General features: G+C 52.0%; 1 protein-coding gene across 1 annotated transcript; it reads left to right on the top strand.

The window, feature by feature from the left end:
- The first annotated feature begins 15,908 nt into the window (after positions 1-15,908).
- ZIC3 (Zic family member 3) lies at positions 15,909-21,404 on the top strand. The gene is made up of 3 exons (XM_059049994.2): positions 15,909-17,491; positions 18,593-18,756; positions 19,576-21,404. Exons 1-3 carry the CDS (start codon positions 16,438-16,440, stop codon positions 19,753-19,755), a joined length of 1,398 nt encoding a protein of 465 aa, XP_058905977.1. The 5' UTR covers positions 15,909-16,437; the 3' UTR covers positions 19,756-21,404.
- Positions 21,405-24,279: the final 2,875 nt, after the last annotated feature.

The raw sequence follows: 24,279 nt of genomic DNA, 5'->3' as shown, positions 1-24,279 counted from the left end.
ACTGAGGCGAGGGACGCTGCACCGCCAAGACCCCAGCAACCTCTGGCTGCTGCAGTGAAAAACTTCCCGCGCTGGCAGGGCTCTGGGGACAGAGGAGGTGGTAGAAGATCAAGTCCGTTCAGGGGACAGAAGGGCTCAAAGGAAGTTTTTAGGAGTCTTTGTGAGAGGAGGGCGAAGGGGAGAGGCAGGAGTCCATCCGTTTGCCAAACAAACATACGGTGAGCCCGCGTCTACCGCAAAAGACCAGGCGCTGTGCGGAATGCCCTAGAAGGACCCTTCCTTCTACAGGGAAGAAATCGAGCCCTGGACAGGAGCCAGGATTGTCCCGACGTCAGTCAACTTGTAGGAGCCTAGCTGAGACTGGAAGCCGGGTCCTAATTCCAACTTGAATGATGTGTGACACTGTCCCTTCTCTCAAAGGTACACGCAGTAAATCATCGGCGCTCCTTGGCCTCTGGCCTTTATTGCCAACAGCGGGCTCCTGGGTGGCGGTGGCGCAGGCGGGCTTTGCCAGAGCCGGGGAGAGCGCGGCTGCTGGAGGTAAACGCTCTCCGCAAGGTCCTGGGTTCGGTCTGGGCTTCCTGTCTTGGCCCCGGGACCCTCAGCAAGGACTGGTACCCAAGCCGTGGAGAGAGCCTGGGAGGGACGCATGCGGGGGGCTCGGTCGGGGCCCGGGGTGGCGGGCGACGACAGCTCAGGCCAGACTGGGCGCTGCCTTTGCTTCAGGCTCTTCTGCCAGGGTTCAGGGAGCCACAGGCTTCCCAGCAGACCGCGACTTGTCTCCTGCGTACGCGGAAGTCCTCATCTCCCTGTCGCGGCTGTTGGCAAGCTGCCTATTACAGCCGTCGAGTTCACACTTGAACTGCTTTACGCCTGGAAGTAGAAACCTAAATGTTCACCCCGGATTCCCAGAGCCACGATGCAATATAAAAGAAGGGTAATAACGTGTTCACTGGAGACAAGCAATTCCCCGCATCAAAAGGACCCATTATGTTCAGGATTTTTTTTTTGTACATTACGTCTATACCAAGATTTCACCGCGCTCCCCATTGCATCAAGCATTTCAGAAATTTCCGTGTGATCTGCTGCTCAGAGACAGATTGGCGTGGTCCGGGAGTCGCAGCAAAACCCCAGCCCCTGTCACCTTGCTAAACCGAGGCAGGTGAAGCCCCTCGCGCCCGCATCCCTCCCGGTCCACAGGCTTCTGCGGCCCCCGGCGCCTGCACTGGGGCCCCCTTCGCACTTGCAAACTTCGCCAAAGGCTGTGGCGAAACCCCACGCTTTGTCTTACAAAGCACGGAAGGGGAGCATTGCCCGGACACAGGCTTCCCGGCAGGCTCCTCAGGCCTCCCCGAGGGCACCAGGCAGCAGCAACTTTCCTCCTCACCGGGAGGGGAGGCGTCTCTCTTCCGCCCGGGGGCCCTACCTGCGGGAGTCCGGGAAGGGAACTCTGGAGAAGCTACCGACCCGCAGGGCCTGCGCTCCACGGGGCGGGGCCTCGGGGAGAAGATGAGGGGAGCCCCTGGGAGTCGCGGAGCGCCCGGCAGGGTTGGGCGAGGATTCCTGCCGATCTGCACCCCAGCCACCGCGTGGAACCCGAGGCCCAGCTGAATGGGGGCGGGGAGGGCTGAGGGCTGCTTCTTTCCTCGTTTTAGAGTCAACCTGAGGACCTGGTCGTCACTGAAGAGACCCCTGGGAAGACGCACGGGGAACGATGTCCCTTCCAACGGGAGAGAGCCGGAGGCTGGGGTGAGGGGGTTGAGCAAAAATCCAGGGAACCTGGGCCCCCTCCTCTCCTCGCCCTAGGCTCCCGGATGGACCCAGGCCCCTCCCAACAAGTGAGCCCTTTGGGGAATGCTAAAGAAAGAAACTGGCAGGTGGGGCAAAGAGGTGCTCTTGGGCGCTGGAGGGGAAGCGTTGCAGTCCGGTGGACATGGAACGTGTGCGCGGAGGGCGCGTGTAACTGGAGACTAGGGCGGGTCTGCAGGAGTGTGTGTGAGAGAGAGCGAGAGACAGAGACAGAGAAATGAGAGACAGAGACGAGGCAGAATGCACTCACAGTGGACTATTTCGAAATGCAGACTTTCGTCTATTCTACAAATGCAAAAATCTCACACAGTTTTCACTTGTTCATCCCCTGAGACCTTAGCCAAACCGCACTCTCCTGGTTCAAGTTCGAAGTGGAACTGGAAACAAAAGCAGGCGAGGATTCCGGCGCTGCCGGAAAGGAGGACCACAAAGCCTCCTCCCCCGTCTCCCCTCCCGGAGCCGGGAAGCCAATGTGAAGATCAAAAGCTTCCACAGCACCCCGGCGGGGCGCGCGCCCCCAGCCCTGACAGAGACTGACTAAAGGGTGGGGGATCGGGGGGAGGGGGAAAATCCGTGGGACTCCGGAGCTGGGCGGCTCCTTCCAACCCTTCCTTGCATCCAGGGAAGGCGCGGGCGTAGGCCCTCACCCTCGTGGGTTCTCGGCAGCGGTTTACGAGTTTATATTTGGCCTTTCAGAGCCGCCCGCGCCGTCCCAGCGGCTCCGTGGTCCATTAAGCCAGTAAGCGTCCCACTTGGGGAACTGTAAGCTCTGTCCGGCCCGAGGCCACCAATTCGGTACCACCGGTGGGCGTCCCTAGCCGAGCCCCTCTTTCAGGGCTAGGGTTCTGCGAGAGCTGCTGCGGCCTGAGTGGTTGCGTGGCCGCTCCGGGGGCTGGCACGGCCTTTCCCGGAAGACTGGGGAAGTCCCCCGAACCTCTGGCTAGGATGGGGCAGGGAGAGGGGGCCAGAGAGGAGAAACCTGGGGCTCGCTGGGAACCAATGCCCTATAGGCTAAACCGGGCAAAGCAGGAGACCGCTCTCGTGGGTGTGGCCTGCCGTGCCTCCCCCTCCCCAAACTCGCGGGTCCCGCATCCCGAGGGCCTCAAGACTCCCTGTAGGTGCAGCGTCAGGCTGCGCTGGGACTTGCTTTCCCGGGACAGACCGGCCAGGAGGGCGGCTACTGAGCCTCGCCTATCCACGCCAGTGGCTGCTGGGTGGAAGCTGTCGCGCGGCCATGACAAGCCGGGTCCCCAGCATTGACCCGAGTTAGCGTCGGGATCCCCCCGCCAAGTGACCGCCACGTGAGAAAGCCCAGGCCGCGCACAATGCGCCGGCGCCTCGTTAGGGCCGGGCGGGCGCTCAGGGAGCCAGGCCTGCACTGTCCGCGGCCTCATCATTCATTTCCCTGGACGTGCTGGTAAAAATGCATCAAAACAGGCTGCGGAGCGCGGTATAAAAGCACAGCGGGATGAGCTGCTTTCCAAAAAGGATCTCGGTGATTGGACCGGGCTCTGTGTGATTGACAAGAGCTTAGTTTGGTAAAGGGAAGACACGCAAGCTTTCACAGCGGGATCCCTTTTCTAAAATATATCACACTAGCCTTTGAAAAGCGCCGCACACTATAAGGAAATAGCGTTTCACGGCTCGCTTTATGGTGCGATGACATTTCTTTAAAACACAGCGAAGATCAAAAAAGGGAGAGAGAGAAATAAAATGTGTTGCAAACACAATGTTTTAATTAGTTTATTCTGCGCGTTGCTTTTATCTGACGTATACATTGCGGGTTCCCCTTTAATTAAACAGCCCCTCTCAAGCGGCGGCAGGCAAGGAAGGGAGGCGAGGCGCTGCGCCCCTTGGTTCCCTTTAGGGAAAACGGAAGGGCTGGCCGGCCCCGGAGCCAGGCTCGCATGCCCTTGTGCCCTCTGGGCCAGGATCAGGCGACTGAGGCTTCGGGGCTTCGGGAAGCGGCAGGACCTGAGCGCCCCACGGAGGCAGAGAGGAGGGAGGGGAAGCAGAAGAGAGGAAGGGGAGGAGGTTTCCCTCTTCAGGGAACAGAATGGAACGAAGGCCGTCCAAGTAGCTCGGGCTCTGAGCCAACATCTTACCCCTCCCCCGGCATCCCCCCAGCACCACCACTACCCCCGCCCCTGCTAGCGGCCGACGTCCCCCCTCCCCAGGGACCTCTCGGGTCTCCAGGTTGGGCGGGTACGGGGGAACGATAGGCACCAGGATAAGCACTGAGGGCTCTTCCCACTCCCTGGCTTTTGGGCTCCGACTTCCGGCTACTTCGCCCTCCTTGGGTCCCTAAACAGCGGATCCTCTGTCCGGACCTACGGGAAGAGGAGACTTAGCCAGCGTCCGCTCACTGAAAGCGCGGGCGCCGCAAGCGCTGTTATAAGTGACGCCTCAAGAAAGGCGAGGGAGAAGCTAAGGTAGGATGTGTTGTGAGCCTAAGCAAGGCATGTTCTTACACACACACACACACACACACACACACACACACACACAACGCGCTTACTTCTTGGGAAGCTCTGCAGACTTGAGCTCCACCAATAACTACCTTCTCCCTCCCAGACACGCCGTGGCCTGGCTTCAGTCTCAGCCCAGCCCTTGAGCCTAACACAGAGCAGGCCCATGCAGCACTCTCTCAGCAATATTTGCTGCTCCAGCTGGGAGGTAATGATGGTAGGCATGTTGTAGCCTTACACTCAGAGAGCATTGTTTGTTCATTCTGCGGTGAGACCAGAAAATTCAAAATATAAACCTTTGGGGGGAGGGGAGGGGTGGAATAAGAGATGTAGATTTGGCCCTCTAGACAAAGCCAAAACACAACCCCGTAAATTGATGGACTGGTCATAAGACCTCCTCTCCTGACCAAATTTGTTCCTTCTACTGAAACTAGTAATGAAAGTCAAGGTTTTTGGCCTGGGAGCAGGGATGGGGGTGAGGAGACCCATCACAGGGCTGGGATGCCTCCTTTCCACCTTTTGCTCAGAGGAAAATTTCCTTCTGACCTAATTCCACTCGAGGAAATGAGACAGAAGGCAGGATGGGCTGAATACCTCTGTAGCGCGTTTGACTATGCAAGGAGGTCTGCAGCGTTGCCTCTCTTTGGAAAAGGGGAAGATCCGTTACTTCTCCCACCAAATTTTTTTCTTTATTTTTTTGGCCCGAGCTGCACAGCTTTTGGGATCTCAATTCCCTGATCAGGGATTGAACCCAGGCTGAAAGTGCCGAATATTAACCACTAGACCACCAGTGAACTCCCTATATTTTTTTGAAGTATTGGAGTTTGAATATTGGGATTTGTGAAAATGTCTGAAAGTCACGATCTTCAATATCAAAGACTCTTTTTAAAATCATATACACTCTCTCTATGTAATAGCATACATAAGCAACATATGATATGTTTGGATGGAAATGTAAAAAAAAACAACTGCAAAGACCATTTGATAATAATCAAAATAATTCACTTAATATGTGGTTTCTATAAATCAGAAAATGTGATGTTACAGAGCATATGCATAATATGCTCTCTCCATTGTATTATCCTCCAAAGCTCTTTCTTTCATTAAATTATTTGTGATGGGTCTACCTTATAAAAACAATTAACAAAAATTAACTGACATGTGTGATGACAAAGTAGTGCCAAGCCCACTTCCAGAGCAGTCTGCCTCCCAACCTTTTTGAGCATTATACTCAAAATAATGATTTGAACCTACCACAGCTGTAGAATAACAACATAGCTCAAGAAATGAAGTTCATGTATGGAACTGAGCTATAAAGGACTCTCCCATGCTAGTCTTCTCGCTCTCTCTCTCTTTCTCTCTCTCTCTCTCTCTCTCTCTCTCTCTCTCTCTCTCTCTCTCTCTCTCTGTGTGTGTGTGTGTGTGTGTGTGTATTTCAGGGAGTTACAGAATTGGAAAATTAATAATAATAAAAAATAAGCCTCCAGTTGTTACCAAGTGATCTTTAAAATTGTTTTAGAGGTGCCGGAGTGTAAGCAATATTAAATGAAGCCTCTGACCTTGAAGACTGTATATTGCAGAACAGGACAAAAGAAGAATACAATGGAAGAAGCCACTCTCCAAAGAAAGTAATAAACTCATGCTGATACCTTTTTTCTCACAAAAAGATAAACTCTTCTATAAAAGTTCAATTTGGGTATTCATCCCAGCAAACTCCAGTAACATATCTGAGCTGGAAAAGCCATAACTCAGAGAGGCATGTTTAAAAAAATAAATAAGCTCTATTAGTTACTCCAAACTTCCAAGCAATCAATATAGTATTCATGAAATACCTATTCTAAAACTTCAAATCCTAGCATTTATTTTTAAGGTATTAAAATGTTTTGTTGGTCCATGTGCAAGACTGTGTCACAATGTGACATCCTTTACTCTTATCTCCCCCACAGGGCCTAAGAGAGTGTCTTGCATATAGCAGGCAAGTTGTAAATATTTTTTGAATAGAGTGAAACTAGCTAATGTATTGCTTGTGTGAATTTAAAAAAAACGTTTTCTAAGGAAAAAAAGTTAAGTTTCTAATCACTCTGCAACTTGAGCTGCAACCACTTGCCCCCATCTCTCTCTGCCTTCCACAACTTCAGGGAGATGTCCCTGGAGCCTGAACCAAACTGTACGATCCCTGGACAGCTCTGTTCCTTGTAATTGTCTAAACCTGAGAGGCCTAAGGCTCCCCTCACCCGTCGTGGGTATGGAGGGGGAAGCAGAGAAAGTATTCCTGAGGAACAGTTCCAAGTGAGAGGAAATGCCCCCCCCCCAATCCACATCCACTTCTCCTTTCTTCTGGCAGGAAGTCAGGACTGGACTGGTTAAGATGGAGAGATGTGAGATCAGAGCAGCCCTTTTGTTCAAGTAGCTCCGTCCCTCACTGTCTTCCTGTGGACATTTTGTTCTGTGACAGCAAAACTGTAGCTCTTTAGGTGAAATGAAACAAATGGGACCAGAGCCAAGAGCAAACCATTTCTTGATCAGATGCTCGTGATTTCTTCCACCTCAGACCAGGGCATGGCAAGGGTGCATTTCTTGAAAGCAGAGAGTGAAGCAGGAGTTGAAGGTGAGGTCCTCCTTCATGGGAACATCTGGTGGACAAAGGGAACAGATAGGGATAGCAGTCTGCAGTGGGGACTCCATGTTTACTCTCAGAGCACACCAAGTTTGTGTAGCTTAGACCTGCGTAGTGACGCCAGGGCCGCAGTGTGCTGGGGGAGGTTGCAGGTTTGGAGTAAAGAGGCTCCAGCCATTGACCTGCCCTATCTCAGTGATTCCCTCATTAGAATCACCTGGGGAGCTTTAAAATATAGTCGTATGGTACCCCTCCCTAGACTAAGCGAGTCAGAAGTTCTGGGGTGGTCTGGGCATCTGAATCTTTCAAAGATCCCCAGGAGAATCCAATGTGGAGTCGGGGTTTCCAATCCTGGGAACCCTGGCTCCATTCTACTGTTTCTGGGGCAGAAGGCAGGCAATTCCTCCCTCTTCCAAATTTGAGGAGGTGTGATGTCTGCAAAGGAAACTAGATAGTGCAATATAGCTCTCTGAGAACCACAGAAATAACAGATCAGGCCAGAGTTGGAGCTTTTAAGTGTGTGCATAATGGAAATGGGTCCCCCTCCACTCCTAGGGGGCGTATTAGAAACTGGGGAGGTCAGGCGTGTGTATACTGATGTTCACAGTGGTAAAGGGCTATATATAAACCACCAAGAAGGCTAGTTTGCATCAGAAGGCAGTGGAGGTGCCCTTGGCTTCAGAAATACTTAGAGGCCAAAACCACTTCAGGAAGACTGGAGAGGTGAGAAATAAGAATTAGTGAACTTTTTGTAAAGTGGGAAAGGGGTACTTAGGTGATGGGGGGGTACAGGGGTCTTCTGGAATGTTCTTGAGGCCACTGAGCTGAGGACAGATTCAGCCTGTGGAACTAGTCCTGAGGGAGTGCGGAAAAGAATGTTCTAGGCCGTGCTTTTTTCCTCTATATTTTATAGGTAGATAGATAAGAACCTCTATCAAGAAATGTGGGATGGGGTGGGGAAACAGGAGGGGAGGAAAATGGATGTCTGCTGATAAAATGTGTTTCACAACGGCCTTGGTCCTGAGGAAAACTTGACCTTTTGCCCTGGAAGGCTGCAAACGGGTTTCTGCACAACTGGTGTTGACTGAAGCGTGTGTGTGTGTGTGTGTGTGTGTGTGTGTGTGTGTGTGTGTGTGTGTGTGTGTAGGTTGGGAGAAGGACAGGGCTGAGCAGACGGACCCAGGCTCTGGGAACTCTTCAAGGGCCCATTGGGTGTTCTTGCTCAAATCGAAAGTCAGGGAGGGGGAGAGAGGGCAAGGCACAGTGGTCTTTGGGGTCCAGGTGGGTGTGGAATTTGGATCCTGGGGAGGGGGCCTCGGGTGCACACAGGCAGAGCAAATTAGGAAAGGACAAGCGGACTGATCCCAGCCTCCAGTCCCGCTGGGGTGGCAAGAGGTCACCGCACGGGACCTCAAGGCCTGCAGGGCACGAGGTCTCAAGGCCCCCAGTGCACGAGTCCTTCCGCAACATCTGCTGTTTATCGGGGCCCTGCAGTAAGTAGCACACGGGGTTTCCATCAAGGGGTTAAGGACCTGCTCTGAGAGGGGAGGCAGGAGCCCTAGGGGGCGCAGGGGAGGGTGCTAGTCCCAGAGTTCTGCCCCCCGCTCCTGCCTCCGGAGAGCTGAGGGTTTCTCCAGGCAGGGCCAGGAGGGGGCTCGCTTTTAAATATCGTGCCCTTGTGACCTCCCTGGTGGCTCAGTAGTTAAGCCTCCACGCTTCCAGCACAGGGGGCGCAAATGCAATCCCCTGTTGAGGGATCGGGGAACTAAGATCCCTCAGCGGCTCACCGCAGCCAAAAAAAAAAAAAAAAAAGTCGGTCTTCCACATAGCCCCACCAAGATGGCACCCTTGGGCTTGCTGGGGTCACGGGTCCCCAAGCTGATTTTTCGCAAATGGCGCCTGTGGAAAACCCTAGGCTCGGGGAAGCCCCTCCTTCTCCACTCCCCTAGGCACGTGATACCTGGTCCGCGCCTCCCCCTGTTGAGGCCCTTTAGCCTAGCTTCTCAGCTCATCTAGGCCTTCTAGGCCAGGCGCCTGAATCTTAGTGTTACCAGATAAGATACAGGGCATTCAGTTAAGTTCAAATTCCAGACAAAGAAGGAATAATCTTTCAGTGTAAGTAGCTCCCATGCAATATTGGGGACATACTTATACTTAAGAAAATCATTGTTTATTTGAAATTCAAATTTAACTGAGCATCCCAGATTTATATGTAAGTCTGGTAGCCCTACCAGAGTGGAGTGACTATTTGTGTCTGGAGGAACTGTTGACTCAGTTTGCCAGCCTGGGCCAGGTTCAAAAGGTGAAGTGTAATCTACCAAAACTGAGTCTGTGGGGACAAAGGTTGAGGGCAGGTAGGAACTGCAACCGTTGCTGCAACCTAGAGAAATTCCTGACAGGGCTGAAGCCTGGGAGGAAAGAAGAGGAGGGGAGGGACAGACGGAAGAGGACAAGCTAAGGTTGCTGGGAGCATCCTGGGATCTTCATATTAACCTACCTTTACAGTTTTAAAGAAAGGAGGGCCATTCAAAGGGAGGGGGGCCTAAAATCCTTGCCCAAGTGTACTGGCTGACAGCATTTGTCCATGCGAGAAAGGGAGGGAGTGTTTCTGGGTGAGAAAGAGGGGAGGGATGAAGTCCAGGCCCTCGCTGAGGAGGACCAGTTGAACTGGGGAAGAGTTGACCTCTCTTCCTCAGAGACCCTCGGGCCTGGGGAACTGGGGTCGCTTCCCTTGGGCTTCCTGAAGGCAGGCTGCTCAACGGCCTTAGCCTGGACTCACATGTCTCGCTGGGTTTGGCGGCTGCAGTTGCCCCTCAGGGCTCAATCATGCAGAAAGGGTCAATAAACTATGTATCTCTAGCCAAAGAAGAAAGACAATAAAACCACCCTCAGGGTCAGAGGTCACTCCGTCAAGGATTGAGATATTCACAACTCTTTCTCCTTTCTCCTCTCTTCTTGTCCTCTCATTCTCCCTGGGGCTCAGACTCCCTTGACTCTACTTTTTGCCTTTCTCCAAAGCCAAAGTTATCCACGGAAATAACTGAGGTGTGAGGCTGAAAAAAAATCATCTCATGCAAAATGAAGCTTGAAAAATAGGAGAGTGATGGTGGATAAAACCCACCAGTTAGGAATATCTAGCTTCCGTGAAGGCTGTCGTCCAACCTCTAGTCCAGGGGTCAGCAAACATTATCTGTAAAGCATCATATAGAAAATATTTTAGCTTTGCAAGCCACCTTCAGTCTCTGTAGCGTAATCTCCCCACCCCCTTCCTTCTCCTCCTCCTTCTTTTTCTACTTCTAACTCTTTAAAGATTAAAAAAAAAATTCTTGTCTCCTGGGGCCATACAAATACAACAGGCCAGATTTGGTTTGCAAGTTGCCAAATCACATTCGTGCTAGAAGTTAGTCTAATTCACCTCTACTCTGTTTGGGGCGTGGGGGGGGGAAGAGGTGAGAAGGGAGGCCCCCATGCTTTGTTTTAATATCAAAGCCCTTTCCTCCTGTCCCTTCACTAGGAAAGGACTAGAGGAGTGAATCCAAACCGAACGCAAAAACCACAGGCAATTCGATTTTAAAATGCCGTTCCTGAACTATATAAAGTTCCTTGGGAGTTGAATGAGCCAGGGACAGCATTTCTTTAGGTGGCAGGGATTCTCACTCCAATTTGGGCAAAAGGGAAGATAACTCAGGTTATGCAGCATCTGCCCCCCCCAGGGAGAAGGGGAGGAGGAAGAACGAATGGTGGAAGAGGCCTGGAATAGGGAAACGGACGGAGCTGGGATGCTGGGGGCATGAAGGATGAGAGTCACTGCCAGAAACCATGATGTGCTCCAGAGGTACCCTTCCTGTCACCTTGGGTGCAGGATCCTGTCTCAAAGCAGAGAAATGAATAAGTAAGTACCGCAGGAGAGTCAAGGCTTCTCTCCACTTGTTTTGGAGCCGAAATCATTTACTAGAACTAATGGAGCATTTAGCAGTTAGAAGGAACTTGGGACCCTGGGTAAATGAGAGCTCCAGAATGTCAGGCAAGCTTTGCACCCCCAAATCCATTCTCCTTCCTCCATCTCTTCAGGTTAGTGGGGAAGGACTTGGAATCACATATCAAATGCATCATTGCGTATTTCTGCCTCTGCCTGGATCTCCCTCTCCGCTTGCCTAAGTGCTTTCCTACCTACAAAGCGTTCTGATCCCAAGGGAAGGGGAAGTCTTCTTTCAATGTGACTTGACCTTCTGGCATCCAGAGCCCCTCCCAGTGTACCTTAGAGTCTGGAGGCTAACATCTAGGCACCCCCAGGGCAATAAAGGTACTCACTGGCTGCAGGTCCTGGTGGGCCAGGACCCCCGCTCACCATGAGCCTGGCACCCAGATTTGGCTAGTGACAGAACACTGCCCACTGCCTAGGGTTTCATTCCATTTCCTGTATTCCCAGGGCTCTCTTCATAATCTCAAGCTAGATTCTGATAGCTCTAGTTCAACTTCCTGCCTTTCTCCAAGTTCAACCCTATTTACTTCAGCCTGTGTCTCTGAAGTTCAAATATCTATCTATCGTTTATCTGTCTATCTATTTGCACAGCCTTGACTGACAAGTACAATGAATGAAAATGTCTCACTCTTGTATGGTTTGCATTTCATTACATTGGGCAGCGATATGCGGTGGACTGCAGAAGACAAAGACAAAACAGATTTTTTTTAAAGGGTTGGTTAACAATATCTATTTGTTCATTCTATATTGAATTTAAAGGTATCCAGGACTTATAAAATTTTTGTCAAATGATGAGAGGGTAGTGAAAACTCTGATGTAGCCAATAAAATCTGGACCCCAAATGAGCGGTTCATGAAAGTGTCCCCTAGTCCCGGAGCTCCCGAGATCGATAGTTTAGCTCGGCCCCTGAAGCCAATTAAGACCGTTATCTTAGCATAAAAATAAAGAGGAGTTAAAAACGCATTCCTTTCCCAGCTTTCTTCCCCCTTCATTTTTTATTGCGATTTGCAGTTTTCCTTTTAAAAAGATCTGGGACTCTGAAGAGAGGGTGGGGATTGATGTAAAGAAAGTGTCGTTCACCAGGGAAAAAATTGCGAATAATGGTGAGTTTCAAGGACATGTTTCAACGAGAAACACTTTGTGCTTCGCTAGGAAGAGGCAGGGGCACCAAATTCAGCGTCTTGGAATAATTCCTTTCCTGGATTCAAAGATTCATTTATTGAAATAAATCAGGAAGCATTGGCAGAACGGAAATCCCCTTGCTGGGTTTAAAGGGTCTTTAAAATGTTGCGAGTGTTAGATTGCAAGGCTTTTCTAAATACAAAACAGAAGAAAAGACCGCAGTGTTTCCCTTGGACTTAAAATTGCTAGGTCTCCGACTTAGGATAATTTCATGTCCGCCACAGAAAATGTGTTTAGGAAGAAATTCTGCCCGATAGCACAACTGCTGTACATGTTTTGTTTTTTAGTAGGCTGGATTGAAGAGAAAAGCGCTGCAGAGTGGGGGGCTCTGGCTTGTATGGAGAAACCAGTTTGTCCCTACTGCCCCTCTGGACGTTCTGTTTCCCTCCTGCTCCTCCAAGATGGATCCTAAAATTCTGGCTCAAAAGCTTTGCTCGTTTGGCAATGATCAGTTTCTCTGATTTTATTTATTGCTTCAGATTTGGGCATGAAAATAAATCTTTTTCCTATTTACTGTTTGAACTCAGTGTGAGGGAAAGGATCCCATTATATTTCCTATCCGTACAGACATGTGGATATTTAGACCAGACCACATACAACTGGGGGACGCATAAAAGAGATTTATTGGTTAATTTACACCGCCTAATACACATGTAAACCCCAGTAAGCCAAAGCTGCCGAGGGAGCCTCGGTTCTAGCGTAAAATAAGAACCACGACCCCTGGATTCCAGTCGCCCTGCCCTGCCCTGCCCAGTGATTCCTTCCTCTACCTGAGAAACGAAGAAACCAGAGCTCCCTTCTGCCTCGCCCCAGCCTGTGTGCAGAAAAAAACTTTTCTTCACTTGCCTCTTTCCTCCACCACTCTGCTCTCAGACTCAGCTCCCTAAAGCCCCCTGTCCCCCGAAGTTGTTCCCAGGGTCTCCTCCGAAAAGTGAGTTGAGGGGCGGGGGCTGCAGGTAATCAGGAGAACTTCGCTTATTGGTATTATTATTGCCCAACAGGAGTGGTTTGCTTTCTGGGGTGGGGGATTGTTTTCTTTTGCAGCAACTTGCTATATCTGGAGGTATTTCGCTTTCTATCGTGTTCCAAGGCTCAGGGTTCCCCCTCCCCAGAAAGAAACCTCCGCTCAGACCAACCGAAATAGAATTCGAAATGGCCTGCCTCTGCCCTGCTGCTCACAAAGTCCCCAGCCTCGTCCTCTTGGGGGCATCGGGGGTCCCCGCGCCCCAACGAGCAACGACACCCCCTCAGAGTCGCACACTCGGGCTGGGCCGGGCTGCCCCAGGAAGGGCTCCACCGCCCGGGGTTTTGGCCTAGCTGAACAGCCTCAGGTCGGCCCCTTAACAAGCATCCCCCCTCCCCACTTCTCGGTTGATGACCTAATTGAATTATGCCTTTTTGTTCCTGGGACTACAGAGCACGTGCTGGAGGCAATTAATTATCGGAATGTGGCCATATCAAAACGGACACTGGGCACCGGGTAGGTCAGCGGCGGCGACATCCCCTGCCCTGCGCTCGGGACCCCTCCCCTCAAAGGGGCAGGCGAGGCTCCCTCGGCGCCCTCCTTCCTCGGCTCCACGCCCCGCTGCCGGCCCGGACTCCCAAACGCGCCGGGCCCCTGGTTCTCGAGGTACCTGGCGGGGCTCCCCGGAAACCCTCGCATCAGCGCTGGCCGGGTTAGGGCTCGAGAGCCGCCTCCTTCCCGGCCTCGAGCCCCGCTCTCCTCGGGGCTGGCGCCGGTAGGAAATCCAAACTTTTTCAGACCAACTGTGCGCCCAGGGTCCGTGGGGCTTGGTGGGAGGTGAAGAGAGGTAGAAGGAAGGGAGAACATAAAAGGGGGAAGAGGGAAGAAATGGGAAAAAGAAAGAAAAGCAATCATCCCTTTTTGTAAACCTGACTCCAGGGAATTCATTTGCATGATTTAGGCTTATTTGTTCTTCAGTGAACATTTCCTCCCCCCGCCCCGCCCCCCCGCAAAGAAACCCTCTGCTGAGCGGCACGGAAGCCAGTCTTGGAGAGCCTGTTTTCAGTAGATGTAATAATTTAAGTCAGCAGTGAACTCACCTTCCAACCTGGGGAGAGAGCTCTGATGTAGAGGGAGAATTGGGGCGAGTTTGAAGGGAGGGGGTGACTACGTAAGTGCGCTACCGGCAGGGTTTCCCCCCAGCAAACTGGCAAAGAAAGAAGGTGAAGTCTTGACCAGGCCAGGCGGATTGGGGGGGCAGGAAGTGAAAGGCTGCAGTTATAAAGCGCTGCTTGAGGCGGTCTCGCCAAGCGCCTCTGAACTTGATCAGATGTTCGGTTTCCTACAGAGAGATGGCGGCCAGGCTGTGAGGCTGCCTCAAGGCGCAGACTTTGGGGCTCGGCTCTCTTCGGGGTGTGACAATCACAGCCATCTTTCTCTCCGCCTTTTCTTTTCACTCTCACTCTCCTACAGTCTTCGCAAATGCCCTGGTGGACAAAAAATGAGTGGATTTATAGCCCTGTCTGAACCTGCTCATTATGTCCAGAAAGACCTCGCACCAGACAGGAGAGGGGACAAGTGATCCCACATACAACCCTGGAAAGTCAATCCTTAAGGGTAAGACGTTCCCGAGGTCACTATATGCTTCTCCGGGTAGGAGTGGAAGAGGGCAAAGCCTTGGCAGTTCAGAGGGAAGAAAATTCCACCTCACCATCCCCATGCCCGCCCCCCACTTTTGCATTTGAAAATGTTGAGAATTCGAAGCTGATTAGCCCTGTGGTTTGAAAACGGCACTGATACTGTGTGTGTCTAGTGAGTTTGCTGTGTAGTGTGTTGTGTGCATGTTTGGTGTGCACAGGCTAAGTGTACACTGCATGTTTAGTATTTGTGCTTCTGCGTGTTTGCTGTTACGTGCGTGTGTTTATCCTGTTGTGTGTTCAATTTGTTGTGTGCCTGTTTACTGTTTTATGTGTAGTTTGTTGTGTTACTGGGTTGTGTGGACTTACTGTTGCTAGTTGTGTGCGTGTTTAGTGTGGTGTGTGCGAGTTTACTGTGTTGTATGTGTTTGCCGTCTTGTGCCTGGTGTGTCGTGTGGGGGGAGGGATGGCGGGGACAGCGGTGGGGACAGTATACTACAGCCACGACTCACAAACCAGAGTCAATGCGCGGCTCAGACGGAAGTAAGGGAGATGGCTCTAACCGTAACCATTTCTCCTCCTTCGGGCCTCGGCCTGCCGGCCGGCAACACCTTACATCACACACGGCGAGCTGGCCGGCCTGGGTCCGGGCTCTCGGGGACATCAGGGCCCACAGTGGCGCGTGGGGAGGACGCGGTTAATGGGCCGCGAGAGTGGAACTGTTGTTCTCTCCCCGGGATACGCGCCCTGCGGCCACGGAGGGGGCACATTCTCGAGGTGTTGAGGCGGAGGGGGCCCAAGCGGGGCTGGACGTCCAGCGCCGCGCCGACGGTGGGAACGATCCTCGCGCGGCAAAGAGTTCATTTGGCCAAAGCGGGTAAAGCGCGCCCGAGGGGTGCTCGCCTGCTTCTGGCGGGAGGGAAGCCAGGGAGAGGCCCTGGCTCCGCCCCGCCGGTCGCCAGCTTGAGCCTGGCTCCAGTTCCCCACGGCAGCGCCAGCCCCGCGGAGCCCACTCGCGGGCGACCGGCCGCCGCCGCCTCACCTGCCAGGCTCCCGGCCACGGCCCAATCAGCGGCGGCCGCTCGGCCGCGGCTGCCATGTTCCCCGCTCCGCGCTGCCAATCAGTGTGGCGACGGCCAATAGGCTGCGGGGCCGGGGGTCAGGTGACCGCGGGCCAGCTGGCTCTCCATTGGCCCTCGCCGCTCGGCCTCCCGCTCGGTTTATGTGAGAGCAGTGAGTGAGTGACTTTATCAGTCCAAGGACATTACTCTGGAGGCGAAGAGGCTGGGACTGGCGCGGCGAGCCGCGAGGACCGAGCCTGCCTCCTGCCTGTCGGCCGCGAGCTGGCTCTGCTTCTAAGCGCAGTCTAGCCGTGAGGCCCGTGCCGAGGGAGCGTCCTGGCCCCGCGGTTGTGCGCTCTCGGGGAGAGGAGGGGTGCCCCGGACAGGATTGGCAAACTCCGCCCTCCACTTATTATTTTGCTTATTTTTCTTTGTGCGCTCTTGTTAGTTTGTTAAACCAGATCTAGTCCCAGAGTCTTTTCTCCTCCCTTCTCCCCCCTCCTCCCCCTCCAGGTCCTTCTACTTCCCCTCCTCCCTCCTATCCCTCTGCAGGAGACTCGCAGCGACGGAAAGTTGCAGCCCCTGGTACTGCCTTGGGGGTCTCCCGACAGTGTCCAACCGCCGCCACCCCTCTCCGACTGCGACACTTCGGAGATCTCCTTCGCCCGCACCCTCGCTCATTTCAGCCGGATCGCTGGTGACCAGAACGCCCCACCCATGACGATGCTCCTGGACGGAGGCCCGCAGTTCCCCGGGCTGGGAGTGGGCAGCTTCGGCGCTCCGCGCCACCACGAGATGCCCAACCGCGAGCCGGCGGGCATTGGGCTGAATCCCTTCGGGGACTCGCCCCACGCTGCCGCCGCCGCCGCCGCTGCCTTCAAGCTGAGCCCCGCCGCGGCTCATGATCTGTCTTCAGGCCAGAGCTCGGCGTTTACGCCTCAAGGTTCGGGTTACGCCAACGCCCTGGGCCATCATCACCACCACCATCACCACCATCACCACGCCGGCCAGGTGCCCAGCTACGGCGGTGCCGCCTCCGCCGCCTTCAACTCCACTCGCGACTTTCTGTTCCGCCAGCGCGGCTCTGGGCTCGGCGAGGCGGCCTCGGGTGGTGGGCAGCACGGGCTCTTCGCCGGCTCGGCGAGCAGCCTGCACGCTCCGGCTGGCATTCCTGAGCCCCCCGGCTACCTGCTCTTCCCCGGGCTGCACGAGCAGGGCGCCGGGCACCCGTCGCCCACCGGGCACGTGGACAACAACCAGGTCCACCTGGGGCTGCGCGGAGAGCTGTTCGGCCGCGCCGACCCGTACCGCCCGGTGGCCAGCCCGCGCACGGACCCCTACACGGCCGGCGCGCAGTTCCCTAACTACAGCCCCATGAACATGAACATGGGCGTGAACGTGGCGGCCCACCACGGGCCCGGCGCCTTCTTCCGTTACATGCGGCAGCCCATCAAGCAGGAGCTGTCGTGCAAGTGGATCGACGAGGCTCAGCTGAGCCGGCCCAAGAAGAGCTGCGACCGGACCTTCAGCACCATGCACGAGTTGGTGACACATGTCACCATGGAGCATGTGGGGGGCCCGGAGCAGAACAACCACGTCTGCTACTGGGAGGAGTGCCCCCGCGAGGGCAAGTCCTTCAAGGCGAAGTACAAACTGGTCAATCACATTCGGGTGCACACGGGCGAGAAGCCCTTCCCTTGCCCCTTCCCGGGCTGCGGGAAGATCTTTGCCCGCTCCGAGAACCTCAAGATCCACAAGAGGACCCACACAGGTAAGGGGGAGGGCGGGCGGGCGGGCGCGGGGTCCGCCGCGGCACCGCGCCACGAAGCCGACTTTCAGCGCGAGGGAGCGAGGGGCGGCGCCCCGCCGGGGCCGCTTGAAAAAGTAGCGCTGTCACTGTCCCTCCACCTCTCTCCTTCCCCGCCCCGCGGCGCTTTTGCCCAGTTCTAGCTTCCCGGGCACACGGCTCTGCGGTCTCAGGAACTAAATTGGAACCTTCTCGCGCCCAGGAACAAACTGGCGCCGCCTCTTTTTGTCTCTTTCTGGGTTACTCTGAAGGGACTCCGAACGTGTGGAGAGGAATTGCTTACAGGCGACTTAGTCTCGGCACACAGTCGGGGGGGGGGGCAACCATAGAAATGCTAATGAAAACTAACTTTCGGTTACTTCCGCTCTTTTTTACCATTGATTGGCACATCTCCTAATTAAATCATACTTTTGTCAAACTATTTTTATTTGGAGTTCCAGGTTCAATTCAGTCCTCCGGGAGGAAAGCTAAAGTAGAAAAGGCACCACAGTTTCGTGGCTTGTTCAGAGCATCTTATAAAACTGTCCGGAGCCCCTGGATTTATATAGTTTTCTCTTTTCGAACGTTAAGTACGACGACCCAAGCTTTTTAATACTGGGCTTAGCAAAACCGCTGCATTTGCAAGAGGCAAATTAAAAGGTACAAAGGAGGAACTAAAAGGGATTGTCCCGTCCCCGGTCCATTGTCCCGCCCGGCCTTGGCTGCAACGCCGAGATATCGGCGGAACGGGGCTGCGCTTGGAGGCCCCGGGCCGGGTAGGCGGGTACCGCAACTCAGGGGCAACTTTGGAGGAGACAGGGGCTTTCCATCCCGCGCGAGAACAAAGGGCCGGGCAGGTTCTGGGCCGGCCCTGCCCCACCCCCGCCCCCGACCACCACTCCCCACCCCAGCAGGCTCAACCCGCGCTCTCCATTTTTCACCAGGGAAAAGAGATGCTGCAGCCGCCCCCAGTCGGCGCTCCCTCTCGGGGGAGACCGCCGGGCGCTCTGTCTCCCGCTGCTCGGCCCAAGGAAGCTCGCGGCCCCTAACCATATTTACCCCCCTTTGCGTTTCTGCCTTTCGCAGGTGAGAAACCTTTCAAATGTGAATTTGAAGGCTGTGACAGACGCTTTGCCAACAGCAGCGACCGCAAGAAGCACATGCATGTGCACACCTCGGACAAGCCCTATATCTGCAAAGTGTGCGACAAGTCCTACACGCACCCGAGCTCCCTGCGCAAGCACATGAAGGTAATTACCTCTTTATTAGCGGTCGGCGGTTTATAAACACTCGGCCCGACACCGGGTCGCGGAACGGAAGCGCCTGCGCTGCCAACCCCGTATCTTCCACGTTAAATCCGATTTGCTCCAGCGTTGACACCTTGAACCCATTTTGGGGACCCGGAGGGGGCGGGGGAGAGCACAGTGGGGAGGAGGAGGGAGCGGAGGGAACAATCAGTTGTTTACTGGGAAGCTCTAACCGAGCTCGCCAGGGCTGGAGGTCGCAGTGGCCGCCTCTACCCGGCTCAGCCCGCGGTGGGAACCGAGAGTGCCCGCGCCGAACCCGGGGGCGGGTGGTTCATTCCCTCTTCGGCTTCCGGTAAAACAATAGGGCCGAGGAGCTCGGTGGGATTCCCACGCATTTGTCTGAGACCTCGCAGCGCCCAGGGCGCCCATGCCACCTTTCTCTGTACCTGCTTTCCCAAGCCAAAGCGGGCTTGGCGAAACCTGGGCCCGGAGTATTTTGTAGGGCCCCAAAGACTACGTGCTTATCCCGCTCCATCCGCGGAGAAAGCATTTCTGAAGGGGCATGAATAAATCAGAGTGCTTTATTCCTTTTCCATAATGCCAGTCTTAGGACTCAGACTGTTTTGTTGGCGAACATCTTGGGGTTTTCTAGACATCGGTAATGTGGAAATTAAAAACAAAACCCCCAAACCAGCAGCATTTCTCTTTTAAGTGGGTCACTGGGCGGTCTTGCTCTTACAGTGCTCTAATTCTGCTCTTGTTTTTGCTTGCACAATGCCAGTTGGAATTATATTCATTATAATATATACATGTTAATTTTAGGTTCATGAATCTCAAGGGTCAGATTCCTCCCCTGCTGCCAGTTCAGGCTATGAATCTTCCACTCCACCCGCTATAGCTTCTGCAAACAGTAAAGATACCACTAAAACCCCTTCTGCAGTTCAAACTAGCACCAGCCACAACCCTGGACTTCCTCCCAATTTTAACGAATGGTACGTCTGAGGACAAACACAAACACAAAACCCTGTTAACCATAGAATGGACCAAATGCATTTTAAAAAGAAAACTGAGACCAATCAGATGGAAATGGAGTTTTAAGGCAAGAGGCCATACATAGGGCTACATCTTGTTAATTGCAATTGTCCAGGAAGGTTTTGGGGCAGGATCCCAAAGTAGCCATGCCCTTTTTTCTCAGGATTAGAAAATATGTTTTGGCATTTGAAGGATTAAAAAAAAAATCTTCTCACTGCTTTTTCCTCCCTTTTCTCTTGCTCTCTGCTCACCCCATCCCTAAACGCCTTCAGTTCATTTTAACTCTTGTCCTGTTTCCTGAGAGGAAGTTATAGAAGGCTTATTGGTGGTGGTGGTGATGTTAAAACTGATGGAAAAATCTTCGCCTTAGTGGTGATTGTTTAAACTCTCACAGTCTTAAACCGTGCCAAAGTCCTGTTATGTCTTGAACTTTTCCTCAAAGCATTACACTTGTGAATGTATTTTTGTCTAATGGGGTCGAAACTGTTGTTCAGTATTTTTTCAGGCTGAGGATGTGATGTTACTCTACACAGATTGTGACGTTTAGTATACAGTTGCCTTTTGTAATAACTTTTTTTTTGTAAATACATATCCATTGATGCCATATTTATCGTTTGTAATTTAATTATTGCTACAAGTGCCGGGAACTGAACAATATTTATGGAAAATGTTTTCTAACAAATTCTGTACAGCTTTTGATTATAACCGCTTTAGCATTAAATTTTATTGTTTTGAAAGAACACAATTTACAATTTTTGAACCACTGACTCCTTTCTCTTGTTTTGTAACAGCCTCCTTCTACAAAGAGGAGACGAGAGCAAATGAAATCTTGTTTGTTGGTATTTATAACTCACTCAGATCCCTTTTTTAATTGTTAAATTATTTTTCTATTGCAGTATAGATTCTTTACAGTGTCAGTTTCCATCTGGGAAGACCCTCCTTTCTTTATCTCTAGCTCAGATGGTTGTTTAACTGCGAGTTTAAATGTGTTTGTCCTGGATTTTCGGCATGCAAATCAAATATTACTGATCAATTCAGTTAGTGGCCATGACATCTCAATCTTGTACTTCAAAGACTGAGAAGCTGGATTTAATCATCCCTGCCCTACATATATAAACATAAGGTAACCTAATGAGTTTTATGTCCCTTAGTTTTTTTTTTTATTATCGTACATAAAAATGAACATTGCGGCAAGATGCATGTCTGTCTGTTCTATTGAGAGATCACCCATATACCTATATATGTTTGTATCTATGACTTATCTAATCTGCCTATCAAATCTATCTAGCTATCTATATATTTTCAAAAGTAAGCATATGTCTGAAACAGTGGTGATGAGTAAGGCCAGTCGAGCCGTGCTTACTTATGATTAAAGTGCTTCTTAAAAGAACCATAATCCATTTACAATTTTGGAAGGCAAAGGCTGGTTTGTTTTGCTGTATATAGTTCAATTCGTAATTATCACAATTATTCATAACATTTTTATAGCGGTGTAATAACTGCAGCGGTTCTGAAATATTATGGAAAGAAAAAACATTTGCAAAATATGTATTTTTAAAGTTCATGGTTTGTAGGCAAAGATGTTAAGAGCATTGTTTCCATTAAAATCAATAAGAATGAAAAATGGTTGTTTGCTTTGTGATAAAATATTAACAATCCATTTAATCTTCAGCGAAGCAACTCATTTGGACAAACAGTTCTCTTACAGTTATATGAAAAAGAAAGTGATTGCTATTTTGGGGGGGTGGAGTGGGTAGAGTACTGAGAGAGGTTTTTTGTTTTCTGTTTTTTTACTAATTTAGGGTGCTGTTTAATATTGAGAGCCCAATCTCTTCATGAATAACCAACTTGCAAATCAGCAAATAGAATGGTGGAGATAAGGAATTGTAAAGAATTTAGAAATGTAATGAATAGGCCAAGTACCTCCTTCTCTTGAAGGGGCAGTGCTCTAGGATTTTTGGTGGCAAGTCAGTTTGGTATTATACATAATCATTTTGAATTCTAGAATTTTGTTTATTGTTCTTTTTGAAGAAATAAAGTCTTGGCACATCTATTTATAACATTTTTGTATTTGGTGCCTGATTTTTTTCCATGTTCAAATAAATCGACCTTAAATTGAAATGCTCAGAGAAGTTCTGATGATTAAAAGAAACTTTGATTCCCTGGACACAGTTGAAGCAGTGTATTTTAAGTTATCTACTGGTCTTTGTCAACAGTTAATTATTGACAGTTTCTAATTGCAAAATGCTTTGGATGCGATTTTTTGCCTGTGGAGAATGCGGTTTTTTGCACTTTCCTCCACCAATAGACAAGGCAAGGGTCTGAATGCCATGAACGGATTGGGATGACTTCACAAGTGATGAGCAGGTAACCTGGTCAGTCTACCACTCCTAGCCCAGACATTCCAATCTTGACCTTGACATTGAGGGTGCTGGACCAAATTCCTATTTCAGGATTTTTCCTTCACTTCAAACCAGAGACCATTTAAAATGCTCAGCAAGTTTTCAGAAAGTGCATACTCATAAGATGGGCTCTAAATGGGTTCCAACTGAAGTCTAAATAATGTTTTTCTTCCGAAATATGCATCTAACTTCCACAGTTTACTGTTTTCTCTATGAATTCCCTCTCCACCCCCAATGTAACCTAACCTTAAATGGCAGTAGAATGATGGGTTGGTTGAAAGATTATTTCAGAAACTTGCTTCCCCCACCCCTCCGCATTAAATATATTAAACAATTAAACATCTCCTTAGGACACATAAAGAAAAGTTTGCTTTCTTTACTAGGCTTGAAAATACTCTACCATAAAAATTTACAGTAGAGCCTTGTGTCCTAAGAGGGGAAGATGCCAATGAACAATTTTGATAACCTATATTAAGATAACGTAAAAGTTTTGCCCCTCTACATGATTTCCTCTAATCTGGGTGTAGCATCATATTTCTCAAATACTCTATCCCTCTGCTCTTGTCATCTGTTGCAAAGAAAAGTTTACGTTAGTAGAAAACTTTTCACAGGTTTTCTTCCTGTAATCTGACTCTGGGAGTGCACATTGACATTCTTGAAATTTCAGTAAATACCTTAAAGAAAACGCACCCCCCACCCCCCAACCAAAACTTGTAGCCCTAAAGATAGATCAGCTGGAAACCATGAATGTCAGCTGTGTTCTTAGTAATCGACCTGTTATTTTACTTCTTGCACCTAGTAAGACCTTTGTTAAAAGTCCATCATCTTTTCCAAAACGGGTGGTTTAGTTTAAGATTTCCACGTTGGGTGGGGAAGGGGAAGGTGTCTATTTCCACGCAGACGGAAGTCTGGACTTCATCCAGCTTGGAAGGTTAAAGATCAGGGTCCAGGCTAAGCAGGGCAGTCGGTCCTAACTACTGCGGAGGTTGGAGAGTTAGCAGGGACCTCCTCCGTTCACAAAGCCTCCCAGGAAAGTTGTGTTCAGGACTTCCTCGCCCCTCCCCCCCCGCCGCCGCCTGCTGTCTCCTCGCCTCTTCGCCCCTGGCTCCTTCTCCTTCCCTTATAAAAGCCCCCAAACAAACGAAAAAAGTCTAAGGGCACTTAAGTTTCTGAAAGAATCGTTACCGGCGTGCTCATCCCCTGAAGCGCGGGATCTCCGCCCGACAGCTAGGCTGGTTTTCTCTCGGGCTGTCTGCCCCCTCGGGGCTCAAGTCTAGTCAGGCTTTGCCCCGGGACGAGGCCAGGCGTTGCGGAAGTCAGGGCTCCCGCTCGGGGTCCTCAGGCCCTTCGTCGGGGCGCCCGGGGGTCCCTGTCCACACACCAAGTTCTTGCAAGGCCCGTTCGAAGCTGGGGCCGGGAGGAGGGGACCTCATTTCCTAGGGTCAATTCTCTCGCGGTCTCGGCCAGCTGACCCTTTGACCTCCACCTACAGGGCCCTTGGCGGCCGTAAGCTGGCGGTCGCCCGGGCTCCGAGGACGCTTCGCGCCCCATCGCCTTCCCGGCCTCATTAGGCCGGCGGGGCTGTAAAGCAGGAATCAGCCGCTACCTAATCCGGACTTGGGGTCAATACGAGCCCAAACAATGGTGAGCTCCGATGGCCACAGCGCAGTGCTGGCCGCAAACTTTGTGTTCCATTCATTTTCTTAAGGCGGTGCGGTGGCGGTGGGGTGGGGGAGGGAGGGAGGTACTCGCACGCCCGAAGGCCGATCCCGGCGCCCGGGGCTCTTAAGCGAGCGTTCTCGCGCTCGGCCCTCCCGGTCTCGTCGCCGCGCCAGGGTTTTGGAGGGGGGTGGCAAGGCTCGGGGCCTGGTTGGCGGCCCGCGCGAGGGCCCGGGGGCCGCCCCCGCGCCAAGAACAGACTTTGAAGTGGGTTTTTAGCGCGCACGTGTGAGAGCCGCGCCGGGGCTGGAGCGGTGACCCGCTGGGAGGAAAGAGTAGGGCCCGGGCCCCAACCCCTCCCCCGCTCCCCGTCGCTCCGGCCTTTTCAAGCCGCGGCCCGGAGCCCGCCGGCCTCCCCCGCCCGCCCCCGCGC

Source organism: Kogia breviceps, chromosome X (assembly GCF_026419965.1).
Source record: "Kogia breviceps isolate mKogBre1 chromosome X, mKogBre1 haplotype 1, whole genome shotgun sequence".
Classification (NCBI taxonomy): domain Eukaryota; kingdom Metazoa; phylum Chordata; class Mammalia; order Artiodactyla; family Physeteridae; genus Kogia; species Kogia breviceps.
The sequence above is the reverse complement of the archived record's forward strand: the minus strand, read 5'-3'. Positions and strand labels throughout refer to the sequence as shown.